This window comes from Eleutherodactylus coqui, chromosome 1 (genome assembly GCF_035609145.1).
Source record: "Eleutherodactylus coqui strain aEleCoq1 chromosome 1, aEleCoq1.hap1, whole genome shotgun sequence".
In the NCBI taxonomy this organism is placed as follows: Eukaryota; Metazoa; Chordata; class Amphibia; order Anura; family Eleutherodactylidae; genus Eleutherodactylus; species Eleutherodactylus coqui.
Window position 1 is genome coordinate 136,051,550 of NC_089837.1, and position 19,804 is coordinate 136,071,353.

At 41.4% G+C, this 19,804-nt stretch overlaps 1 protein-coding gene across 1 annotated transcript in view; it reads left to right on the plus strand.

The window, feature by feature from the left end:
• SERPINI1 (serpin family I member 1) overlaps positions 1-18,366 on the plus strand; it is a 56,221-nt gene extending 37,855 nt beyond the window's left edge. Inside the window, exons 6-9 of the mRNA XM_066600740.1 lie at positions 5,540-5,637; positions 10,415-10,501; positions 17,286-17,375; positions 17,752-18,366. Of these exons, the coding sequence (XP_066456837.1) occupies positions 5,540-5,637; positions 10,415-10,501; positions 17,286-17,375; positions 17,752-17,828 (352 nt within the window). The 3' untranslated portion in view covers positions 17,829-18,366. The remainder of the gene's footprint in view (positions 1-5,539; positions 5,638-10,414; positions 10,502-17,285; positions 17,376-17,751) is intronic.
• The last annotated feature ends 1,438 nt before the right edge of the window (positions 18,367-19,804 follow it).

A 19,804-nucleotide genomic window follows, 5' to 3' on the forward strand; every position in this document is an offset into this window, starting at 1 on the left:
TCGGGAAACGGAGAGAACCTTTTCCTCTGTTGGACCATTTAAATGCCGTTGTCAATATTGACAGTGGCAACTCCAATACCGGCCATTAACCATATCTGTTCTATGCAAATCTCATGTACACCTGATGTACATGTATTGTACCTCAGATTGCATTAAGGGGTTAAACAGCTGACAATAGTATAAAATAACAAAACAAGTAATGCTTTAAGAGTTTTGCAGCCACTTGTTCTTGGTGTACCAGGCTCCAGTGATTTTATGTCGACACAATATGTGCCTACTACAGCCAATCATTGGTCACATCAGTGCCCTCAATGGTGTCAACATGTCATTCCTGCAGACAGTGACTACAGCGGTCAGGTGTCGACTCACGACGTCATTGCTGGAGACTGGTAAACAAATTAGTGTTGTACTAGAGAAGGGTTGGCTTGGGAGTATTAGGTTTTTGGTATTTTATTACACCTTTTTGTCATTTTATAGCTGTTTGTACAAAATTTCATTTGCTGGAAAACTCCTTAAATCAAATTGTTGTTCTATAGTACTTGTATTATAAAGACGTATATAATGTAAATTGCCTACGGTATGTATGATTCTGCTCTCATATATCGTTCTCGATCTATCTACGCAGTAGATATAAACTAGTTAATCATTTTGATGATCTTCCATACTTGACGTTCCCTAATTCATGTTTCCTTTCTAATCAGGCTTTCTGTAGTGAAACTAATTTACAACAATATCCGAATAAATACATTAAAAATCAATTCTGTTTCTGATAGTAAAAAGTTCATCTCGGTTTTGGCTTTATTTCATAGTGATATATGGGATACTGTAGGTTAGCGAGATTGAAATTTGATGGAGTGATTCTGTAATTTTCCTACTTAGCTTTGTGAGATTAACTGCTGGTTCTCTCAGTGCCGGCTTCTGATTTAAAATGCAGACGTGGTATGGAATTTTATCAAAGCACTAAATAAACAGTTATAAATATTTATATCTACTGACTAGAGGAGGCAAACTATGAAGTGCAGAATACAGATAATGTCCACCGAGAATGAAAAGCCATAGCACAAGAGTGATAAGTTCTGTTTTGCTTAATCCTCGTCAGACAGACATTAAGAGAAAACCAATTTCTCAAAGTTTTAAAATAACTATTTCTGCTGAATGTTTGGATTAAAGTGAAAATTACTCACCAATGTGGATTTCCTAAATCGATTTTTATGACCAATTCATGTTCTGCACAATAAAAAAGGAGGGAAGAAGGCTTTTGTCTGCTTTGGTGCCTGGCAACTGATCCAGTGGTAACTGATTGTTTGCTGTCAGGGTTCCAAAAGTTAAGACTTTTTTTAAAGGGTGTTCAGAGAAGCAGTCAGTGTCTGATCCAAAAGGGTCATGCATCTGGGATGCACTTTGATGCGTAGAATTAAAGTGCTGCACTGAGTCGTCCTTCCAGTTTGTCATTTCCCACAATACCACCCTTACTCTAGTCAATGTCTGGTATTGCAACACTGGCCCGTTCAAATGACCGTGCTGTGTTGCTGTTCATAGAATTTTTCAGGTTGGGATTGGTGGCTTTGGCGCTTCTGCTGAGGCGGAATCCTTCCCCATGGCAGGTACATTGCTGGCCTGTGTTGCCCACTCTGTCAGGGAGGTGCAGCATGTAAGGCCATAAAAGTTGGTGAACTATGTCTGGGCAGGGCACAGAGGTCCGCAGTGGTCCTGACGTGCTTATCTGTTGTCCGACATGAGCATAGGGGAGTAAGACTAATCGAACCATCTTGTAACTGGTTTCCTCCGAAGTTTTCCTCACTATAGCTGGCACTTTGCTCTAAAGCAGTTTTATCCAGTAAAGTGAATGATTAGGGGTCTTCAGGCTAAAACTTGCCCAACCTATTTGCAAACCTTAAATGGGTTAGTAGTCCAGCTCACTCACTTGGAGGTGGAAGTGGAATACATATGCCCAATGGGTCACTTTTTGGAAGAAATGTCTCTGTAAGATGAATAGAATGCCCAGTTCAAGTGCCCAGCAACAACACTCATCAGATACCAGAAAATGTTCTATATTGTCAGTAGGATGGCAGCTATAGAACTCAGAATCTGCTAAATTGCTGGTAATAACTCACCCACCAAATTATCTAGACTCGAAAATGGATAGTGTTGGAGAATTGGGTCCACTGTGAGGAAGAGGTCCTGAGGGGGGAGTAGACCACAACAGTAGGTGTGGAAGCCCCAAGTTAGTTCTTTACTATTTGCCACAACCCCTCTTATTCCATTTGAACAGATGCTCATAGCATAAAATATTTAAGTCACTTAAAGAGAACAGTTAGAAAATGACATGTTGTTTGAATAAAGTTTTTTATATTAAACATTTTTTGGTGGGTTTTTTTTTTTTGCTTGTTTATTTCTATATATATCATTATCCATATTAATTAAGAAAAGTAGTGGAATCTTGTAGACATCTCTTTTTAGTAGTCCATAGAAATGGGCAATATGGACATCAGCATTTCAAGGTGAAAGATTTATGAAGGACAACGTTTTGGCCCAGGTATAAAGCTGTTTTCATGCCAAATTGGCTTGAAAAAGACTCTTTAGCTGGGCCAAAACATTGTCTTGTGTATGACCTGCAATAAATCTTGCACTATGGAATGCTGATGTCCATATTGCCTGTTTCTATGGATTGGATTTATAGATTAAATAAGATCTGGTCATCTTGGGCGGTCTGCTGCATTCACTTATTTTGGGACAGTTTGTTCTTTTCTTAGTCCCTCCCCTTCTTTTCAGTAGTCCTCTCATTATCAGCACAAGCAGATCTAGAATGAAAAGTAGGTAGATGGCACATAATACAGAATCCACCACAATTTGTACATCTTACCTCCTTTCCCTCCTTGCACAGTGACCTCTGCACAGATCACAGACCATGCTCAAAACTCTCTCCCATAGAAGTCTGTGAGCATTTCCAGTCTGCAGGTTCCTTGTCCTATACTGTAAAGCATATCTCTGAATGCGATTAGCAGAGCAGACCAGCAGCTCAGGCCGCCTCCATAATCTTAAAGGGGTATTCCCTTCCCAGCTTTTTATCACTGAGATGGAAAACCGCTGCTATAGTTGAGCCAGTAACTATGAAAACAGCCAAGCACTGCAGCATAATGCATGGCTCTCATTGAAGTGAATGGAAGCTATGGAACAGCGTAGCACAGGGCACTACTCTGTTTCTGTAACAGTGTAGCATGCTGTCTTACATGATTTCCATAGCTCCCATTCACTTCAATGGGAGCCATGCAAACAGTGCTGCGCTCAAGTGCTCGGCTGTTTCAGACAGATGGTCGGAAATGGAAGGCTGGGTTTTCCCATCTCCACCATTATAGTCAATGGGATCCGTCATAAGACTGATCTGTTCAGCCAGCTGATTCCCCTTTTTGTAACCCGCACCACAGGTGTGAAAGCAGCCTAATCCTACTAAATGCTTAATCTTCAGTTTATATTTTACAGTCTTGGTGACCTCCAGCTTCTTTGTGTTCTGCTATTATATTTTAACGTGTATTTTTATTCCCTCTGCATTGCATAGTAGTTGTACTGGTATTAGCTATTTCTTGCTTATGAGCCTTTTTCTTTGTAGGTGTCTCCATTTTCAGATTTACACTTTCAGTATTTTTTCGCTATAGGGAAAACCACAGTGGCCACCTTTTTGAATGGCCAAATTCCCTACATGGAATCAACATAAAGAAGTAACAAGACACTATTTTTATGTCCACACATGGATTTGAAGTACGCTTATAGAAAAAAAATCTGTGCCAAATAGACTATAGTGCGGACTCTCATTAAAATTAATGGGATCCAGATTTGCTATGGAATGTCATGGAATAGGATATAGGAAAGCAAAAAAAAAAATCAACTGCCTGTCTGCGTTGCCCATTGGCTGCAACAGGTCATTGTGCAGTCCGCTGCAAATATGGACCACGCACGGATGTGAAACTCACCTGTGTCAATACGCACTTGGGGTGTGGAAAAACTTGTTAAGACTCTTAGAACCCAAATGTTGTTGTGATTTTTGAGTATTATGGCCGCACCCTTAAAGTAACTTTTGTAGTCTAGAGGGCTAGACCCAAGTTATTTTAGTATTAGTGTAAATAACAATTTCCTATTATAAACTCCTTATTGGAATATAAGAAATAGACAATGGTCAAACCACATTCAGTGAAAGCACAAGTGCGATGGTTGTTGGAACAACTGTCAGGCTCTTGAGCGCCCAACAATTGTCCCGTGTAAATGGAACCTAAGTTTGCACTGTCTAACTATTGAACAGTATTGGTAAATGAGCCCCAATATCTTCAGTAAGATTTACTGTGAGTATGTAAAAAGTTGGACTCTATTCGTCTTTAACAAGCCTTAAGTCCCATTCACACAGAGCGATGATCGCTCAAAATTCGCGCAAACGACAGTTTGAGTGACAGTTTCGACCGATCATCTTTGCATAACTCTAGCTAATTAGCTACTTTAGTTAATGCAGACGGAGCGGGATACTGCTGTGATAGCTCGGAGAACAATGCAGCTGTTTTGTATATGCAAACAGCCGCATTGTTCTCGGCACTTTCAGCTGGTGTCCTGCCAGCGGGATACCAGCTGAAAGAATGCTATCAGCACCGCCTGCTGAGAAAATCAGCGCATGGCTCTGATAAGGCTCATCGCTCATTTCTAGCTGGCTAGAAATGAGCGATAAACGAACAGTGCATGATGGCCGCGCGTTTAGATGCAACGATTACCGCTCAAAAGCCGTCTTTTGAGCGAATTTTGAGCGATAATCATTGTGTCTAAATGGGCCTTTAATGTGATCAATTTTTGCATTTGACCTGCTCAACAAACCCTTGATACACGTTTTTGCATACAATTAGACAAATCCACATCTGCCTGTATGGATTTTGCCTGAGCGTGGCGACCGTTCAATCACTTTGAAGATATTCTTTATAAATAACACAATGGAGCTTCGGACGTGTGAACCTTTTATCATTCTACCAGAAGTTTCCGTTCATATTAACTGCAAGACACCAACCATTAGATCCTTAAATAGGTTTTATATCGCTCTACAGTACATTATGTTCAAAGCAAAGAAACCGCATCTCCTGTTCACTTTGCTTGCCCACAGGCTGGCAGCTGCTCTTTTGCTTGAGAGACTTGCTGGGGAGGTATTTGCCCGGGATGCTTCCAACATGGCTGAGTTTTGATGTTTTAATGAACTAAATATTGGAGAGAACTTGCTGGCTTTAAACTCTTCTTTACTTTCTGTACAGTCCACAATGCAACTTACTGATGCAAATAAAATCTAACCAAAGATCAGATGACGGGTCAACTCGAAAACGTAATTTGACTTGCTATGTAATACAAATGGTTTGAAAGACTCTTTATGGGTACATTGTATAGATAAGATGATTCGGATCCCGTCGGGAGGTTCCATTGCATTCAATTTCCTGATGCTGTTCCACTCATCTTTTTACTACAGTACAAACCTTTACATTTTGAAACCCGCTTTAATCTCCAATCACCTGTTTTATAGGTTCAAAGTGGAAGAAACGGTTGATCTGAAGGATGTTTTGTCAAGGCTTGGCATCGTAGAGATATTCAGTAGGCAAGCTGATCTGTCTGCAATATCCGGTATGATGCCGCTGCAGTATTTGGAACTTCAAGTTTCCAGCTCTGGCTGTCAGCATACTTTATTGCTCGTATTTATCTTTTTTATTTATTATATTGCACAGGCAGCCCATTAATAATGCATCGGGGTAATCCGCACACCGGCTCCTCGCTTCCCACATGTTGCAGCGCCGTCTCTCTGAATATGCAATTAAAATATTTCAGCTTTATGAATAGAAGCAAAGCTAGTAATATTATTTGTGTTATTGTATCCACTGCGTATAGAGAAAATGATACAGTCCTTGCCCTACTGAATGTGTAATGTGCAGGAGCTTGCTAAGCCTGCTAGCAATCAAAGTATGAGTTCATCATACATGGAAGTGTTCTATTACATGTGCTTATTAATTAATCTGAATTTCCACTCTCCTAAACATCTGCTAAGCTCTTATACATTCAATGCAGAAGCTGACTGGCTGTATTAAAAAAAATAAATAAATTTAAAATTGCCTCCCAATTTCCTTAAACCAATATTTTCATCATTCTGCAGTCCTGTTCTCCCCCCCCCCCCCCCCCCCCATTATAATGCCAATACATGAACACACAAAGAAATTACTGTAAAATCATCAATATAGCCATTATATGCTAATTTTAGGCCGGTTCACATCTGTGTTGGAACCTCTGGCCGAAGGTTCTGTTGCAGGTCCAGCTCAAAATACCAGAAGGCCATGCCCACGGGTTGGATTTAGCCTGCAGTGGGGTTCTACCCAGTCCGTGGTCATGCACATTTTCTTACCTGTCCGGATGTGGTGCTGGTCTTCTCCGTCCCGGCCGGATCTTCTTTCTTCTGCACAGCGAATCCACGCCCTGCGCATGTGCAGTGTATTTTTAGTTTTCCTTAAATCTCCTGCTTTCCCCCTGATCGCGGCAAGTCCTATTGCTATTTCTGTCAGTAAGAGCAAGCAAATATTCTTGTAGATATGATACCTTTTAATGGCTAATAGAAAAAAAAATGAACTGCACAAGCTTGCAAGACTATTTAGACTTCTTCATCATGTATGATATAGCTAAATTATATATTAAGGAATATATGAGAGCCGAGACATGGAGTGGGGGTGAGGCACCAGGTCCCTAAACAAACGGGGCACTAAAACTCTTATCTGTGGACTAATTAAGGATTTAACACACTTTTACATGGAGTGATTATTGCTCAGTTAATCGCTGGATCGTGCAAAACTGAACAATAGTCATTCAGTGTAAGCATGAGCAATGACCGAACGATCAACAATAATTAGTTCACTTATTTGCCGTTCGGTTTATGCAGGCATAAAAACAAATGACTTAATCAACTTAATCTACAAACGACTTCCTGCGCCCACTTCTATTCAGAGTAAACAGGAAGAGATTTCTGGCGCGCTCTGCCTCCATTCAGTGATTGATCATCACGGGGAGCACACGGAGCATATTTTGTAGTGGAAAGTTGTCATCTTCCATGTCACGTAAAAATTGTCAATAACTTTGGCAGGAAAGAAAGGTACATGACATACAAGCACAGATTTGGATTCCTCATCAAATTCTCTCTCAGATACATATGTCATATGCACTCCTAACCATTTAACATATTTACTAGGTTTTAAGATGGTGGCTTTCAAAATGGCCACCTTGTTAGACATTGTTCCTCCCCTTAGCAGCATACCACACACTACTGCATTCCCAACCAACATTTCCATTTATTCAGGTGTCTCCATACCTTTAGACCATCCTGTATTTATACCATGACTGTGACTGTAAGAAGGGGGCATCCTCTACATATAGAGAAAAGAAGGTGTCTACACCAACATAGAAAGGGGTTATTTACTGTAAGTGCAGTGAAAATATGGAGCTCTCTGCCTGAGCACGTGGTGATGGCGAACTCGCTAAGAGTTTGAGGGGCCTGGATGGCTTTTTTTAGCGTAATATTCCATTTTATAGTCACTAATCACATCAGAAGGGTCTATGATCCAGGGATTACTCTGATTGCCAGACTGGAGTTGAGAAGAAATTATTTTTTTCCCCAAAAAAATGAGGAAAATTGGCTTCTACCTCCATGGAGTTTTTTACCTTTCTCTGGATCAACATTGAAGGGTAATAGACTGAACTGGATTGACATATGTCTTTTTTTCAGCCTTACACACTGTTACTATTTTTAAAGGACTTGCTCTAGTAAAATTAAAACTCTGCTATTAGTTGCTATGAGTAGCAAGCACTTAATACCCCTCCCCCCTATATTTAAAGTTGGATCATGAAGAGTATGTGTATCAAGTCTGGTTGAGGTCCATTTAGGCATGTAGGAGCCTATGAAGAACAAACAAGCAAACATACAACATGTTTTCTTCTATATAGATAGCAACCTAATGCCATGTGCTATATTTTTTTTTCTGTTAGCCATTAAAAGGTATCATATCTGCATTATTACTTGGTTTCTCTTACTGAGAACAATGACCTGTTGTTCTGCTGGCTAACACGGTACCAAATGTTTCTCTTGATGGTGTTAGCGCAAATGCACTAATGTGGGTGGAATACTAGATGTGGTTGGGACGAGCTCGGAGACGCCAGTAAATAACACACAGTATAGGGTGTAAAACCAAAGGGCGGCTGATCTAATAATGGCAGCAGAAAAGTTTTTATATTGTAACTTGGACATAAGAAGGTGTGATATTCAGATACATTAGAACATGTTGTGTGCTAATTTAGAGATGAGCGAGCATACTCGCTAAGGCTAACTACTCGAGCGAGTAGTGCCTTAGTCGAGTATCTGCCTGCTCGTGTCTAAAGATTCGGCTGCCGGTGCAGGTGACAGGTGAGTTGTGGCGGTGAGCCAGGGGGAGAGAGGAAGAGAGGGATCTCCCTTCCGTTCCTCCTCGCTCTCCCCCGCCGCTCCCCGCCCACCACCGGCACCCAAATCTTTAGACACGAGCGGGCAGATACTCGACTAAGGCACTACTCGCTCGAGTAGTTAGCCTGAGCGAGTATACTCGCTCATCTCTAGTGCTGATCATTCAGGGATGGGTTTTCATACTCATGGAGGCCCTGTCAGCTCTGCTTTAGTAGTACTTTGCATTGTTGTTCCTCTGTTATTCATTCTGAAACTATATACATTTCCATCACTATACACTGCAACACTTTCCAGTCCGTCCAAAGAGTGTCAGACTGGTAAGAACACATCCCTTGGGGAGTTAGGGCACCCAGTTGCTAATATTCTATAGCCCTGATTTGAAATTATAGTGTTTTTTATGTTTTGAAGTATATTCAAAGAAAGTTCAAGTTGACATGTAATCCTTGACAAAGACAGAAAAAAAAGTTATTCTCCTGGATTAAAATATTTGTATTGTTCCAATAATACAGAGCAATACTTTTATAATAAGTATTACATATTTAAGCGCTTTATATCTAAAGGTACCCTTATAGAGTCTGACTGTTGGGTATATATATATGCCTGACAGCCGTACCAGTGACTATCGCTCCTCTGCTTTACGATGGAGTGATAGTTGTTCAAATGAATGGAGTCAGAGTAGGCTGGGGATGGGTCCGGACACCCGCCTCCATTCACTGTAAACAGGGGTCACTCATAGATTGAGAAGCTCCTTTTACACTGGTTTTAGCGCATTATAGGTGCGTGAAAAGTTTGCGTCTAATAGAACCAATGTTTCCTATAGAAGCGTTCACATGAAGGAATTTTAGATATGCAAAAAGCTCGCACCTAACAAAGAATAGATAGAACAAGCATGTGCAAAGCTCGCATCTAAGGTCCGTGGTGGGGGAAAATATAGGACCTGACCTATCGTTGGTGCATGGGAGTTTCCATAGACCCCTATGGGAGCTGGATAACACGCACCTGCCGATCGTGTAAACGGGCAATTTTTTTATTTTTTTTGCAATTCTATTAGAGTGTGACAAGCACGCTCATGTCAACGAGCCCTGAAGACGAAGCCGCTCAGCAGTTCTGTTTTGGCGACAGCTCAGCAACTTCCCTCTGAGTGCCCTGTTGGGTGCTATGTGCACACGGGCGACACTTGCCCGAAATGGCTCTTTTGAATGATTATTCAAGCAACTATTGGCCCATATAAAGGTACCTTAATCCAACCACCACAACCCATCCTGGGGATCTTAACTTGTTTCCCTTGTATGTGGAGGTTTGTTGTAGTGGATTTTTTTTGTTTCCTCCAGTGCGACACACACTGACCACCTGTAAGGGTGTGATTAAACGGAACGATAATTATCATTCGCCCGAACAAGCAAGCAAACAGTTTGGACACAAAGATAAATCTTTTTTTTTTTAGGGGGGGGGGGGGGGGGTGTTATCAGGATCATTCAGTTCTCTGCAGTGTATGAGAATGGTTAAACATTCAAAGTTTAAATCAAACGATTAGTGAAGAAGCCAATGATGCTTCCTATACTTGCAGGACATGAACGATAAGTGAATTATTGTTCACCGTTCAATCAGTGGCCATGTTGTTACTGAATGATTATGTTCATTTTACGTAAATCGTTCCATGTAAAAGAGCCTTGAGCAGTGCTGACCTGATCAGCCTGGTCATCTGTATGAACCGGCCAGACAGCGCATTATTATACTTGGGAAGAACTGGGCTGCCGCACATAGTAGGGAGCATCTGTCTAGAATAACACACCTGTATTTATTGCTAAGAGCCCCCCTTCCATCTATCTTCCCCCAGTAGATTTCCTCTCTGTTTTTAGCTTTCATTCACCATATATATTATTGCACATCTGACTATTCATTCTTGTAACCAATCTGTATTGTTTTCAGAAAACAAGGATCTCTGCGTTGATAAAGCTGTTCACAAGTCTTATCTGGAGATTAATGAAGAGGGATCTGAAGCCGCTGCCGCCTCTGGTATGGTATACCATGGAATGAAGTTTTATACAGTACATATTCTGCAACGCTACGCCGTTAAAAATTCATGTTCGTTCTGAAGGAGGATGGGATTAAATCAATAGAGAATTTACTTTTGTGATTTTGTCTTTAGAATACGCTTTATTTTTGGTTCTGCAATGTGAACAAAGTGATCTGTTTGCTGACAGCATTTTATATGATTTCCAAAACGGCTGAGCAGATTTGCAGAATGAAGCTGCTGTGTATTCTCGGGGACCCTGCTTGGCGGATGTCAGAAATGGATGCGGCGGGCAGTGTTGGACATACTTACTACGCGGCGCTGCTTGTAGAGTAAATGGCCTTCTACTGATTTAATTACACTGATTTGTTATCCGCTTTAAGTTATATGGTGTATGCTGTGAAATGTGCACCCCTAAATATATTTCATCAGGGAAGGAAGTGCAGCAGCATTATGAAGAAGCTCCTCTGGGGTACACAATGGATATGATATGTAGCTAGCTGTGCATGGCTCACAAAATACCAAGCAAAGTCCAAGATTCAAACTACAGTCATTCAGTGTAAACATGGCCACGGATAAGTCACTAGTCGTGTCATTTCAGCTTACCAAAAAAATAGTAGTTGGTTGATCAAAAGCAGTCTGTTGTAAAGTCACAGTTGTTCCTATTTGATTGACTTGCACACAAATTTGCATGGAGATCCCTTCGATAACTCACAGAAATAGAGGCCAGATACACAATATAAACTACAGGAAAGGCTCAATCACCATATAGCCTGGTAGCATGCAGCAAGCCAGATTGCTACCCTGTTTCACTGATAATAAGACCCACCCAGAAAATAAGCCCTACTCTCATTTTTTGGGGAGGCTTGAAATATAAGCCCTACCCTGAAAATAAGACCTAGCTGCATTACATAAAAAAAATACATTACCTAGCAGGCTCGATCCAGGTCCCTTCTGCTGCTCTCTGGCTGTGAGTGGTTCATCAAGCACTGAATTGACTGGCCAATTTATAAATCCCACTGCTCAGCCAATCAATGCCTTGGCTCAGGCAATTCCTAAATCCTGCCTCCATAATGCGATGGCTGTGATTGGTTCTTCAAGAGCTGCATTGATTGGCTGAGCAGCACTCAAAAATCAATCAGAGCCATTGCTTTCTAGAGGCAGGACTTATGAATTGCCTGAGCCACAGCATTGATTGGCTGAGTAGTGGGATTTATTGGGCGTCCAAGGACTGCAAGAAGCGTGTCAGAGCTCTGGAGAGCAGTGGATGGGACCTGGACTGAGCCTGCTAGGTAAATATAATAAGACATCCCCTGAAAATAAGACACTGTGCCTCTTTTGGGGCAAAAATTAATATAAGACAGTGTCTTATTTTTTGGGAAACGCGGTATGAACCAATTCATACTTTGTCGTTCAGACATGCAAGCATTTAGACTGAACAATAACGTTCAGATTCTTGCTGATCGCGACAATCCGAACGATTTCTTGGCCTTCCGTACTTGTCACTCCTCAAACATGCCTCAGGGTGTGTTCACACGTTACAGAAATGCTGCAGTTTTTTCACAGCAGAAACCTTTACTATTAAAGTGAATGGGATTAAAGCAAAACCTGTTCACACGTAGAGGAAAAAACCCTGCGGATCTTCTGCTGTTACTGTACTGTAACTCTGTGGTCTAGCTGTGTAAATTGCGCACATTTCTCCAATGTATGAGCGCACCCTTATAGAGGACCTGTCACATCCTCATGTCAGTGGGCTGAGCTGCATAACTTTTGCAGTCATAGTCCTACTGACATGCTCTCCACTCACCGTCTATTGAATCCAGAGTCACGTATTGCGGCAAGGACTGACCGTCTCACACATCCAAAGCATTGAGAGCCAAATGTAAAGATAGTCTGTTGTGTAGTCGGCAAGGAAAACTGTTTTCTGGCTGCCATGGGTACATCCATGGATGTATATAATTATATTATATATTTTTTTTCCTTTCTGGAAAGTGATCTTTAAACAGAATAGGTATAGATAACTTTTTTTTGTTCATGACGCAAGCTCTATCTCCAATAAAAATTGCTCCGGTCTTATGAGAAATGACTATAATAAAGCACTTCTAGCATCCTACAGGAAGTTGTCGGCAAATTGTGGTTATTCGATATAATGATACTCACTCCGGAGAAATTTTTCCTCCATTTTTCAATATTTTCAGTGAAACCAATTTCAGTGGTTTAGTTAAAAGCATATCTTTCATTCTCCCGTGCCCTGCATAGTCCTGGAGCCTCTATGAAGACCAGATTCAGTTGCAATACTAGGAGAAATGTACTGGAAAGTCTTGGTGACTGGTATGTGACTACCTGTTGGATTGGTTATCATAAAGTTTCTGCTTGCGTCTACTTCTTACCTCCTGGAAGCTAAACGCATGTCTGACCATGCACATACCTGGTGTAAATGGTGTACATGGGCTAAATTTATATCCAAAGAAATTCAAGTACTTGCCAAATTACAGAAGGATATCCTTATTTTAGAAGTGGCTTCTTAGTATGCCCTATCCAGGCCTTTTTATGTTTTTTTTTTCGTTATAGAAGTGTAACCTAGCTTTAATGTTCTTAAAAGGGGTCAAAAGAATGTTCTAGCCTGCTGTAAATAAATAGAAGAATCCATACTCTTATCATCCGATCCCCTGCTGTACCCTTCCCAACAGTGTCCACTCCCCTATTGGTCTCCACTTCAGACCGCAGCAGGCCAGTGATTACATCACCGACAACAGGAAAATGTGACTGCTGCAGCGAATCAGTGACTCACTTCGTCCGGTGATGACCTGCAGCGGTCATATTTTCTGCTGTTGGGAGGTCATCACTGCCACAATCAAGGGTGAAGACTAGTATGGCACCAGCAGGACTGGAGAGGTGGGGTATCAGTTGATGTAATTGGTTTTGCTTTTAGAGCAGACTGAGCAGGTTTGAAAAAACTTTTCATTCCCGGATAAGTCTTTTTGAAGTGATCCATACAGTGTCCATATATAGACAGAATACTAGAAGGATCACTCCTTGGGACACTCTCCATTAGCCTGATTTATAAAGAGTATCTCTCTCTCTCTGGGGCCCTGTATGTGCCAATGTTTTATTACATTGTGATCTATTTATTTGAATAGGAATGTAATAATACATTTCCAGGTAAGACAACCTCATTAATGATCCACTTCTGAGGTAAATCAAATTTATTTAGCATCTTGGTGAGTATCTGGCTCATGTTTGCCCACTAAGCAACCCAGTCCAGTGTCCCTCACCACCAGATGAAGGAAAGTTGGCACATTCCATTTGTTGGGTAGAGGTTTTGGGACAACCATGGTCAGTGAACCATACAGTGATAATTGAGGGGCTGAGGGCACTAAAAGCAGATGCAAACTCAACTCAAATTTTCAGTAAAAGTTTTTTTGTAATAGGCATTCATGTAATTAGTACATGTTTCTGAATGAATTTTTTATTCTTAACACAATGCATGTAAAAATCTTGCTTCATTGTACTTGGTTTGCATAATACTGTGGCCATTGGGATATATGGTGTTGAGCGTGATCAAAGATGATCCTTGCCGGCCCCATGTTTGAGATTCACTTTCAGCCAAACATTTGTATTGCGGTGGTTGTGGTATTTAAAGTCAATGATTTCAGGTTCCAGTTTGGTAATGTGAATTGATGTTACATCACAAAGTCTTACTGCTGAGCTATCTGTAGCCGCCTTTCTATTTTCAAGAGCTTTTTGTAGCCAGTACCTGGCATTCAAAATGAAGTCTATATCATTTACCATAAGTTTTGTGTGGGTTTTTGCAAATATGTCATTTTTGGAATAATATTCTCATTGTAAGGAGTTGTTGGAATCAAATGAAGCTTTTTATGTGTGATTTGTAACGTTGATAGAAGTAAGTGATTGATTGCAATATCAGAGCAAAAGGATAATTTATTGCGGAAAACTGAAAACTTGAAGGGAAGTTCTAGTACTCTGTTGGGCCACCTCTAGTTTGGATGCAACATGTGATATAGTCGGGCATGGAGGCATACAGGTTCCATGTGGCATCCTACTGCATACTGGTCCCATTTGCTGTAACCAAACCTCTTGATTGTGCAAGCTTGTAGGCTGTTGATGTTTGCATCCCAGAAAGTCCCATAGTGTTTTATTGGCAATAAATCTGGTGAGCAGGCCACGAAAGTGTGGCGATATCGTGGAGGCATTCCTGTGACACTCTCACTGTGTCAGCAAGCATTATCTTGCTGGAAAATGCCTCTTGGAAGCGGCCATAAGAGGAACACGTGGCTGCAGGATGTCCTGGACATATAGCTGAGCTGTCATTGTCCCTCATACCATTACTAAGGGTGACCAACTGTCATATGCCTGCCCAGACCATCACAGCAGTAGTGGAGACAGTGTGCTATTCCACAGAACAGGCAGGATTCAGACGCTGACTCCTAGGTCTCCAAACTCAAACTTGGCAGTCAATAATGCCCAAACTAAACCTCGTTTTGTCGCTGAAGACAGCCCAGTTCCACTCTATAGCAGTTTGGTTTTGTCGTTCACAACATCACTGCAGAGACTAGGGTGGATATTAACAGACAGAGGTGTAATGATGGTGCCAACCATCTCTGGATGGTGGACAACAAAGCAGTTGCAGCTGCTTGTGCTTGTTGGATGATCAGACCATCCTCTCTACTGGTGGTATGTTGAGGGCTTTCTGAGCCCAGTCACCTTGTGTGCATGCTCACATGCATCTACGGTAACAACACCTTCTAACAGTCTGGTCAGAACCGCCCAGGTGGCCAGTAATTTGATGATATGACCATCCAGCTTCTCATGCTCCCATAATGCACCGCCTTTCAATCTCTGTTAACTGGATGAAATCTCTTTGATGGCACGTCTAGTGGTCAACAAGCTCTACACAAGTAGCCTCTGATAGCCTTTTTATAGGCCTACGCTGCAACCACTTTTACGGCCTCAGGTGGCAAAAACTGATCATTCAGGGGCGTATTTAAAGGCTCAGGGGCCCTGATACAAAAGTTCAGTCCCTCCATCTGTACCTGTAGCCATACCTAAACCATGCTGCACAACTTGAAGCTTCTTTTGGCCCCAATGAAAAATCTGTAACAGGGCCCCCAACTATAATGCTTTATTCATAGTACTGGGCTCCCTATATGGAGAAGAGAGGCCTTACGAGCCCACTAAGGCTCCTGGGCCCAGACGCTACTGCATCCCCTATAGTAATGCCGCTGCATTCATCTAATCACACAACTCTAATCATTTGCATATCTGCCTGAGATGTAACTGCATGTCGAGTTTTTGCAGCAAAATTACATCTCCTTCTAGGTGCTTGGTTTTTTTTGACAGTGTAAGTTACACCATCTTCCATTATGCTTTCTGTAGTAATTCCTCACTGTGTTCAAGCTTTCTACTTGCTATAAACTTCCACTTCACTATAAACTCTCACACAGGGGCAAGGCTCAGTCTGATAATTACCATAGATACTCAAGTATAAGCTGACTTTTTCAGCACATTTTTATGCTGAAAAAGCCCTCCTCTGCTTGTACTCGAGTATAAGCACCAGTCTGTGCACCATTTCTTGCAATGGGGCCCCGCTGCTGCAGGTGGCCCCATTGAAAGCAATGGGCTGCGTGCAGTGATTTTTGGCGAAGAACTTTAAACATAAGCCCTTCCCTAAAAATCATCCCTAATGTGTAAAAAAATTTTTTAAAAAACTCCCCTCAATGAATGACCCAGCGCTGAGCGTGATTGGCTAAGCGCTGTGACCAATCACAGGCAATGCTCAGCTGCCATTCAATGAATGGCTGAGCGCTGCCTGTTATTGGCCGAGTGCTCAGCCAATTAGATACAGCCCTTTCAGCAGGCGGAGATTTTAAATCTCTGCCTGTTGAAAGAACTTCACTGCACTGCCGAAGAACCAAGCAGTTGGACGCCCCTCAGCCCCGACAGCAGCGGAGAGGTCAGTATTTTTATTTTATTTTTTTTTTGACACAATAGGGAGATTTTCAGGGAAGGGCTTATATTTAAAGCCCTTCCTCGAAAATCTCTGCACACAGCCCATTGCTTTCAACAGGGCTGCCGGCATCAGCGGCGGCCCCATTTAAAGCAATGGTGCACTGACCTCACTCGAGTATAAACCCACCCTAGGCTTATACTCGAGTCAAGAGGTTTTCCCAGTTTTTTGGGGTAAAACTTGGTGCCCCGGCTTATATTCGGGTCGGCTTATACTCGAGTATATACGGTATACTGGAAATTTAGTGATTACTGCTGTGTCTGTGACTAAGACAGAAATGTATCCATTAGAAGTGAACAATAAAGTTCCCTTTTGAATGACACCAAGCAGAGATCTCGACAACCATGAAGAATTCATACAGAGACTGTATTGTAAACAGGACTAAGAATGACATTTAGTTGCTTTTAAGCTTCTATTTGTGATAAACACTTAAACCGATTTAAACCGACCCTCCAGGCCTGGACAAACAAAGATGGCAGTGTATCTTCTACAGTGTGCATCAGAGAAGCTGGTGTGGCCATCTTTGTTTGTCCAGGCCCGGAGGATCGCTTTAACGTTAGTACATGTATTCTCCTGAATATTAAAAGTTTATTTTTTTCGCTGTCTCAGCCAGCCCACATAGACAAATACCCAATAGTCCCACGACATGACAGGATATCAGAATTCTATTTTTATTACTTTAGTTGTCATCTAGAAATTGTCAATGTGTATTTTACAGTATTTGTTCCATCTGATAGCATTTTGTTGTTTATCTGTAGGAATGATTGCCAATAGTCGGATGGCGGTGTTGTACCCCCAGGTGATTTTTGACCACCCGTTCTTCTTTTTGATTAGAAACCGCAGAACTGGTGAGTTGTTATTTTCTTGCATTTTACGTGACCTCGAAGTAACTTCTGCCATAGTGCATGCAGTGTTGTGGAATATGACGCTCTGCCATTCCTTCTGTTTGATATGAGGCTTTCAACCGTAGTAAAGGTATCCTTGCTTCAGCTCTTCTCCAGTCGCCTCCAGAGCAGTTTTGTCCTGTATTTGTTTGTTTTGTCTGCTTGACTTCTATCCACTGAAGTGAACATGCAAGCTTGTTCCAGTGGTTATGTAACCTCCTTTCCGGGAGCTGTTCTGCATGTTTATCACTGCTTCCCAGCTCTTGCTTGATACATTTTGCAAAATGAAACATGGCATGCCTTACAAATCCATTGTAATCTTGTTTTGCTTCTATTTTAGCCTGTATCGTCTTTATGGGAAGAGTTATGCACCCGGAGGCACTTAGTTCTGGCGGTCATGATTTTGAAGAACTCTAGACCTATACATGCATACATATGGAAAATAATATATAAGCACATTGTTTGCAAATAATATAATTGATGTTTGTTGTATAAATGTCTTTCCTCTTTTTTTTTAATTTTAACTTTTTCTGGGATAACCTATGTATTAAACGGTAAGTTGAATATTTGTGGGGCTTTTATATATTTTATAAAGAGGAAAGCCGGACACCATTGTGAAAAGAAGGCGGCTCAGTCCATAAATGGGTGAATCCCGGGAATACCATTTCTGTCAGTATACTGTACATAGAGGGTCCTTGATATTTCAAAAGCAGAGATGATTGTTGGATAATGGAAACCCTACATGTAGGCATATCGCCTCCAGTATTACATTTCTCTCTTTGTGTTTGTTGTGATCGCCTGCCAAATAAAGTTGTACATGTGAAAATTTATATTTTTATTTAGAGCATCTGTGTAAAATATCTGCTTTATTATACACCCAAACTGGGGGTAAAGTGAGTGTAATATGTGTGTTTTTTGTTGTGCTATATATAAAGTTGATGTTTTGGAAATATAACCATGTTTGTGGTGCTCTTTATTTTGTGGCATGTAATTGACATTGGGCTTCCATTACGTATCATACAGTTCATCAGATTTTTCAAACCGCTTTATATAATAGGGCAATTTTTGGGAACTTTGCAAGTAGTGAATAATTTTAAAGATCATTTGCCCACCTTTAAAAACAAGGAAAAAATGTTAGAGGCACTAACTTTTCAGAGAACTTATGCTCATCTACTAGTTTGTGTTAGGCCCCCTGTCCACGGCTGTGCCGGAATATCGCCAGCGATATTCCGCCACGGGGGAGGAGGGGGGATAGCTGTCAGTTACCGCGCTGAGCCTATCTGACAGATGGGCTCACCACGGAGAATCGCGTCAAATCGCTGCATGCCACGATTTGAATCCTGCGAGCAGAAAATCTCTATAAATTCTCCGCTCATGGATGCCGGCACTGGGCTTTCCATAGTAACGCAATAGAAAGCATTCACTGCGTTACTCACGGCTGGATTATCGTCGCGGATGACGCAATGAACTATCACCCATGGACAGGCAGCATTAGTCTCCTCATTTCTAATATACTTAAATTAAAAAATTGTGTTACTTTACCATTGTAAATCACTGCCATTAGGGATTGTTCTTCCAGTTTCTCTGCAATCCACTGTTTGTGGTTAGGTACAGAGCTTCTCTACTAACGTGGAGACATGGACATTTCCTTAGCAATGGGTAGGGAGAACTATGTGCAGGCTCACAGAGCTACAGACACTGTGATAACGATCTCTACAATCACTGCCTCTCCTGGGTGGATGGGGGGTATGTGTGTGCACACACTATATTGGTTTACTCATCATTTTGCCAAAATGCCTGAACGGGAGAGCAGAGGGGCTGGCATTGAGATTGGACCACAGACTGCACAATGCAGCATGGGAAGTCAGGACAAAGAAGTGCTGGACAGTGAACCACTGGCAGAATGCTAGACTTGCTACATGCACCCTGCATGAAAGTGGATTGCAAATAGCAAGGCAACAGAAAAATGAGTAAGACCTCCTGAAAATCAGAACTTATAGACCTGAAACGGTGAAAATGGCAGTGAATGAGTAGGTAAGGAAAACCTGTTTTTAGAAAACGTGTTGAAAACTCAGGTATGCTTTAAGTAATAAATTAATATAAATATATATAAGGCTCGTTTCACATGGAGCGATAAATCATTTGCACAAGGGAACAATGATAGACTGTGTTCATTCAATCAGTTTATACAAGCAGAGATTTTAGATTTTGTTCGTTTAGTCATTCACATTCACTATACATTAAATGAACAACTAATGAGAAGCAAATAAATGTATCTTTGGTCGTTCAATAGTTGACTGTGTTTACTCGCATGATTATCGTTCAGTAGCCCCATCCAACGATTTTTTGAACTATATTTATTCTGTATAAAAGGGCCCTAAACCTTCTATCTA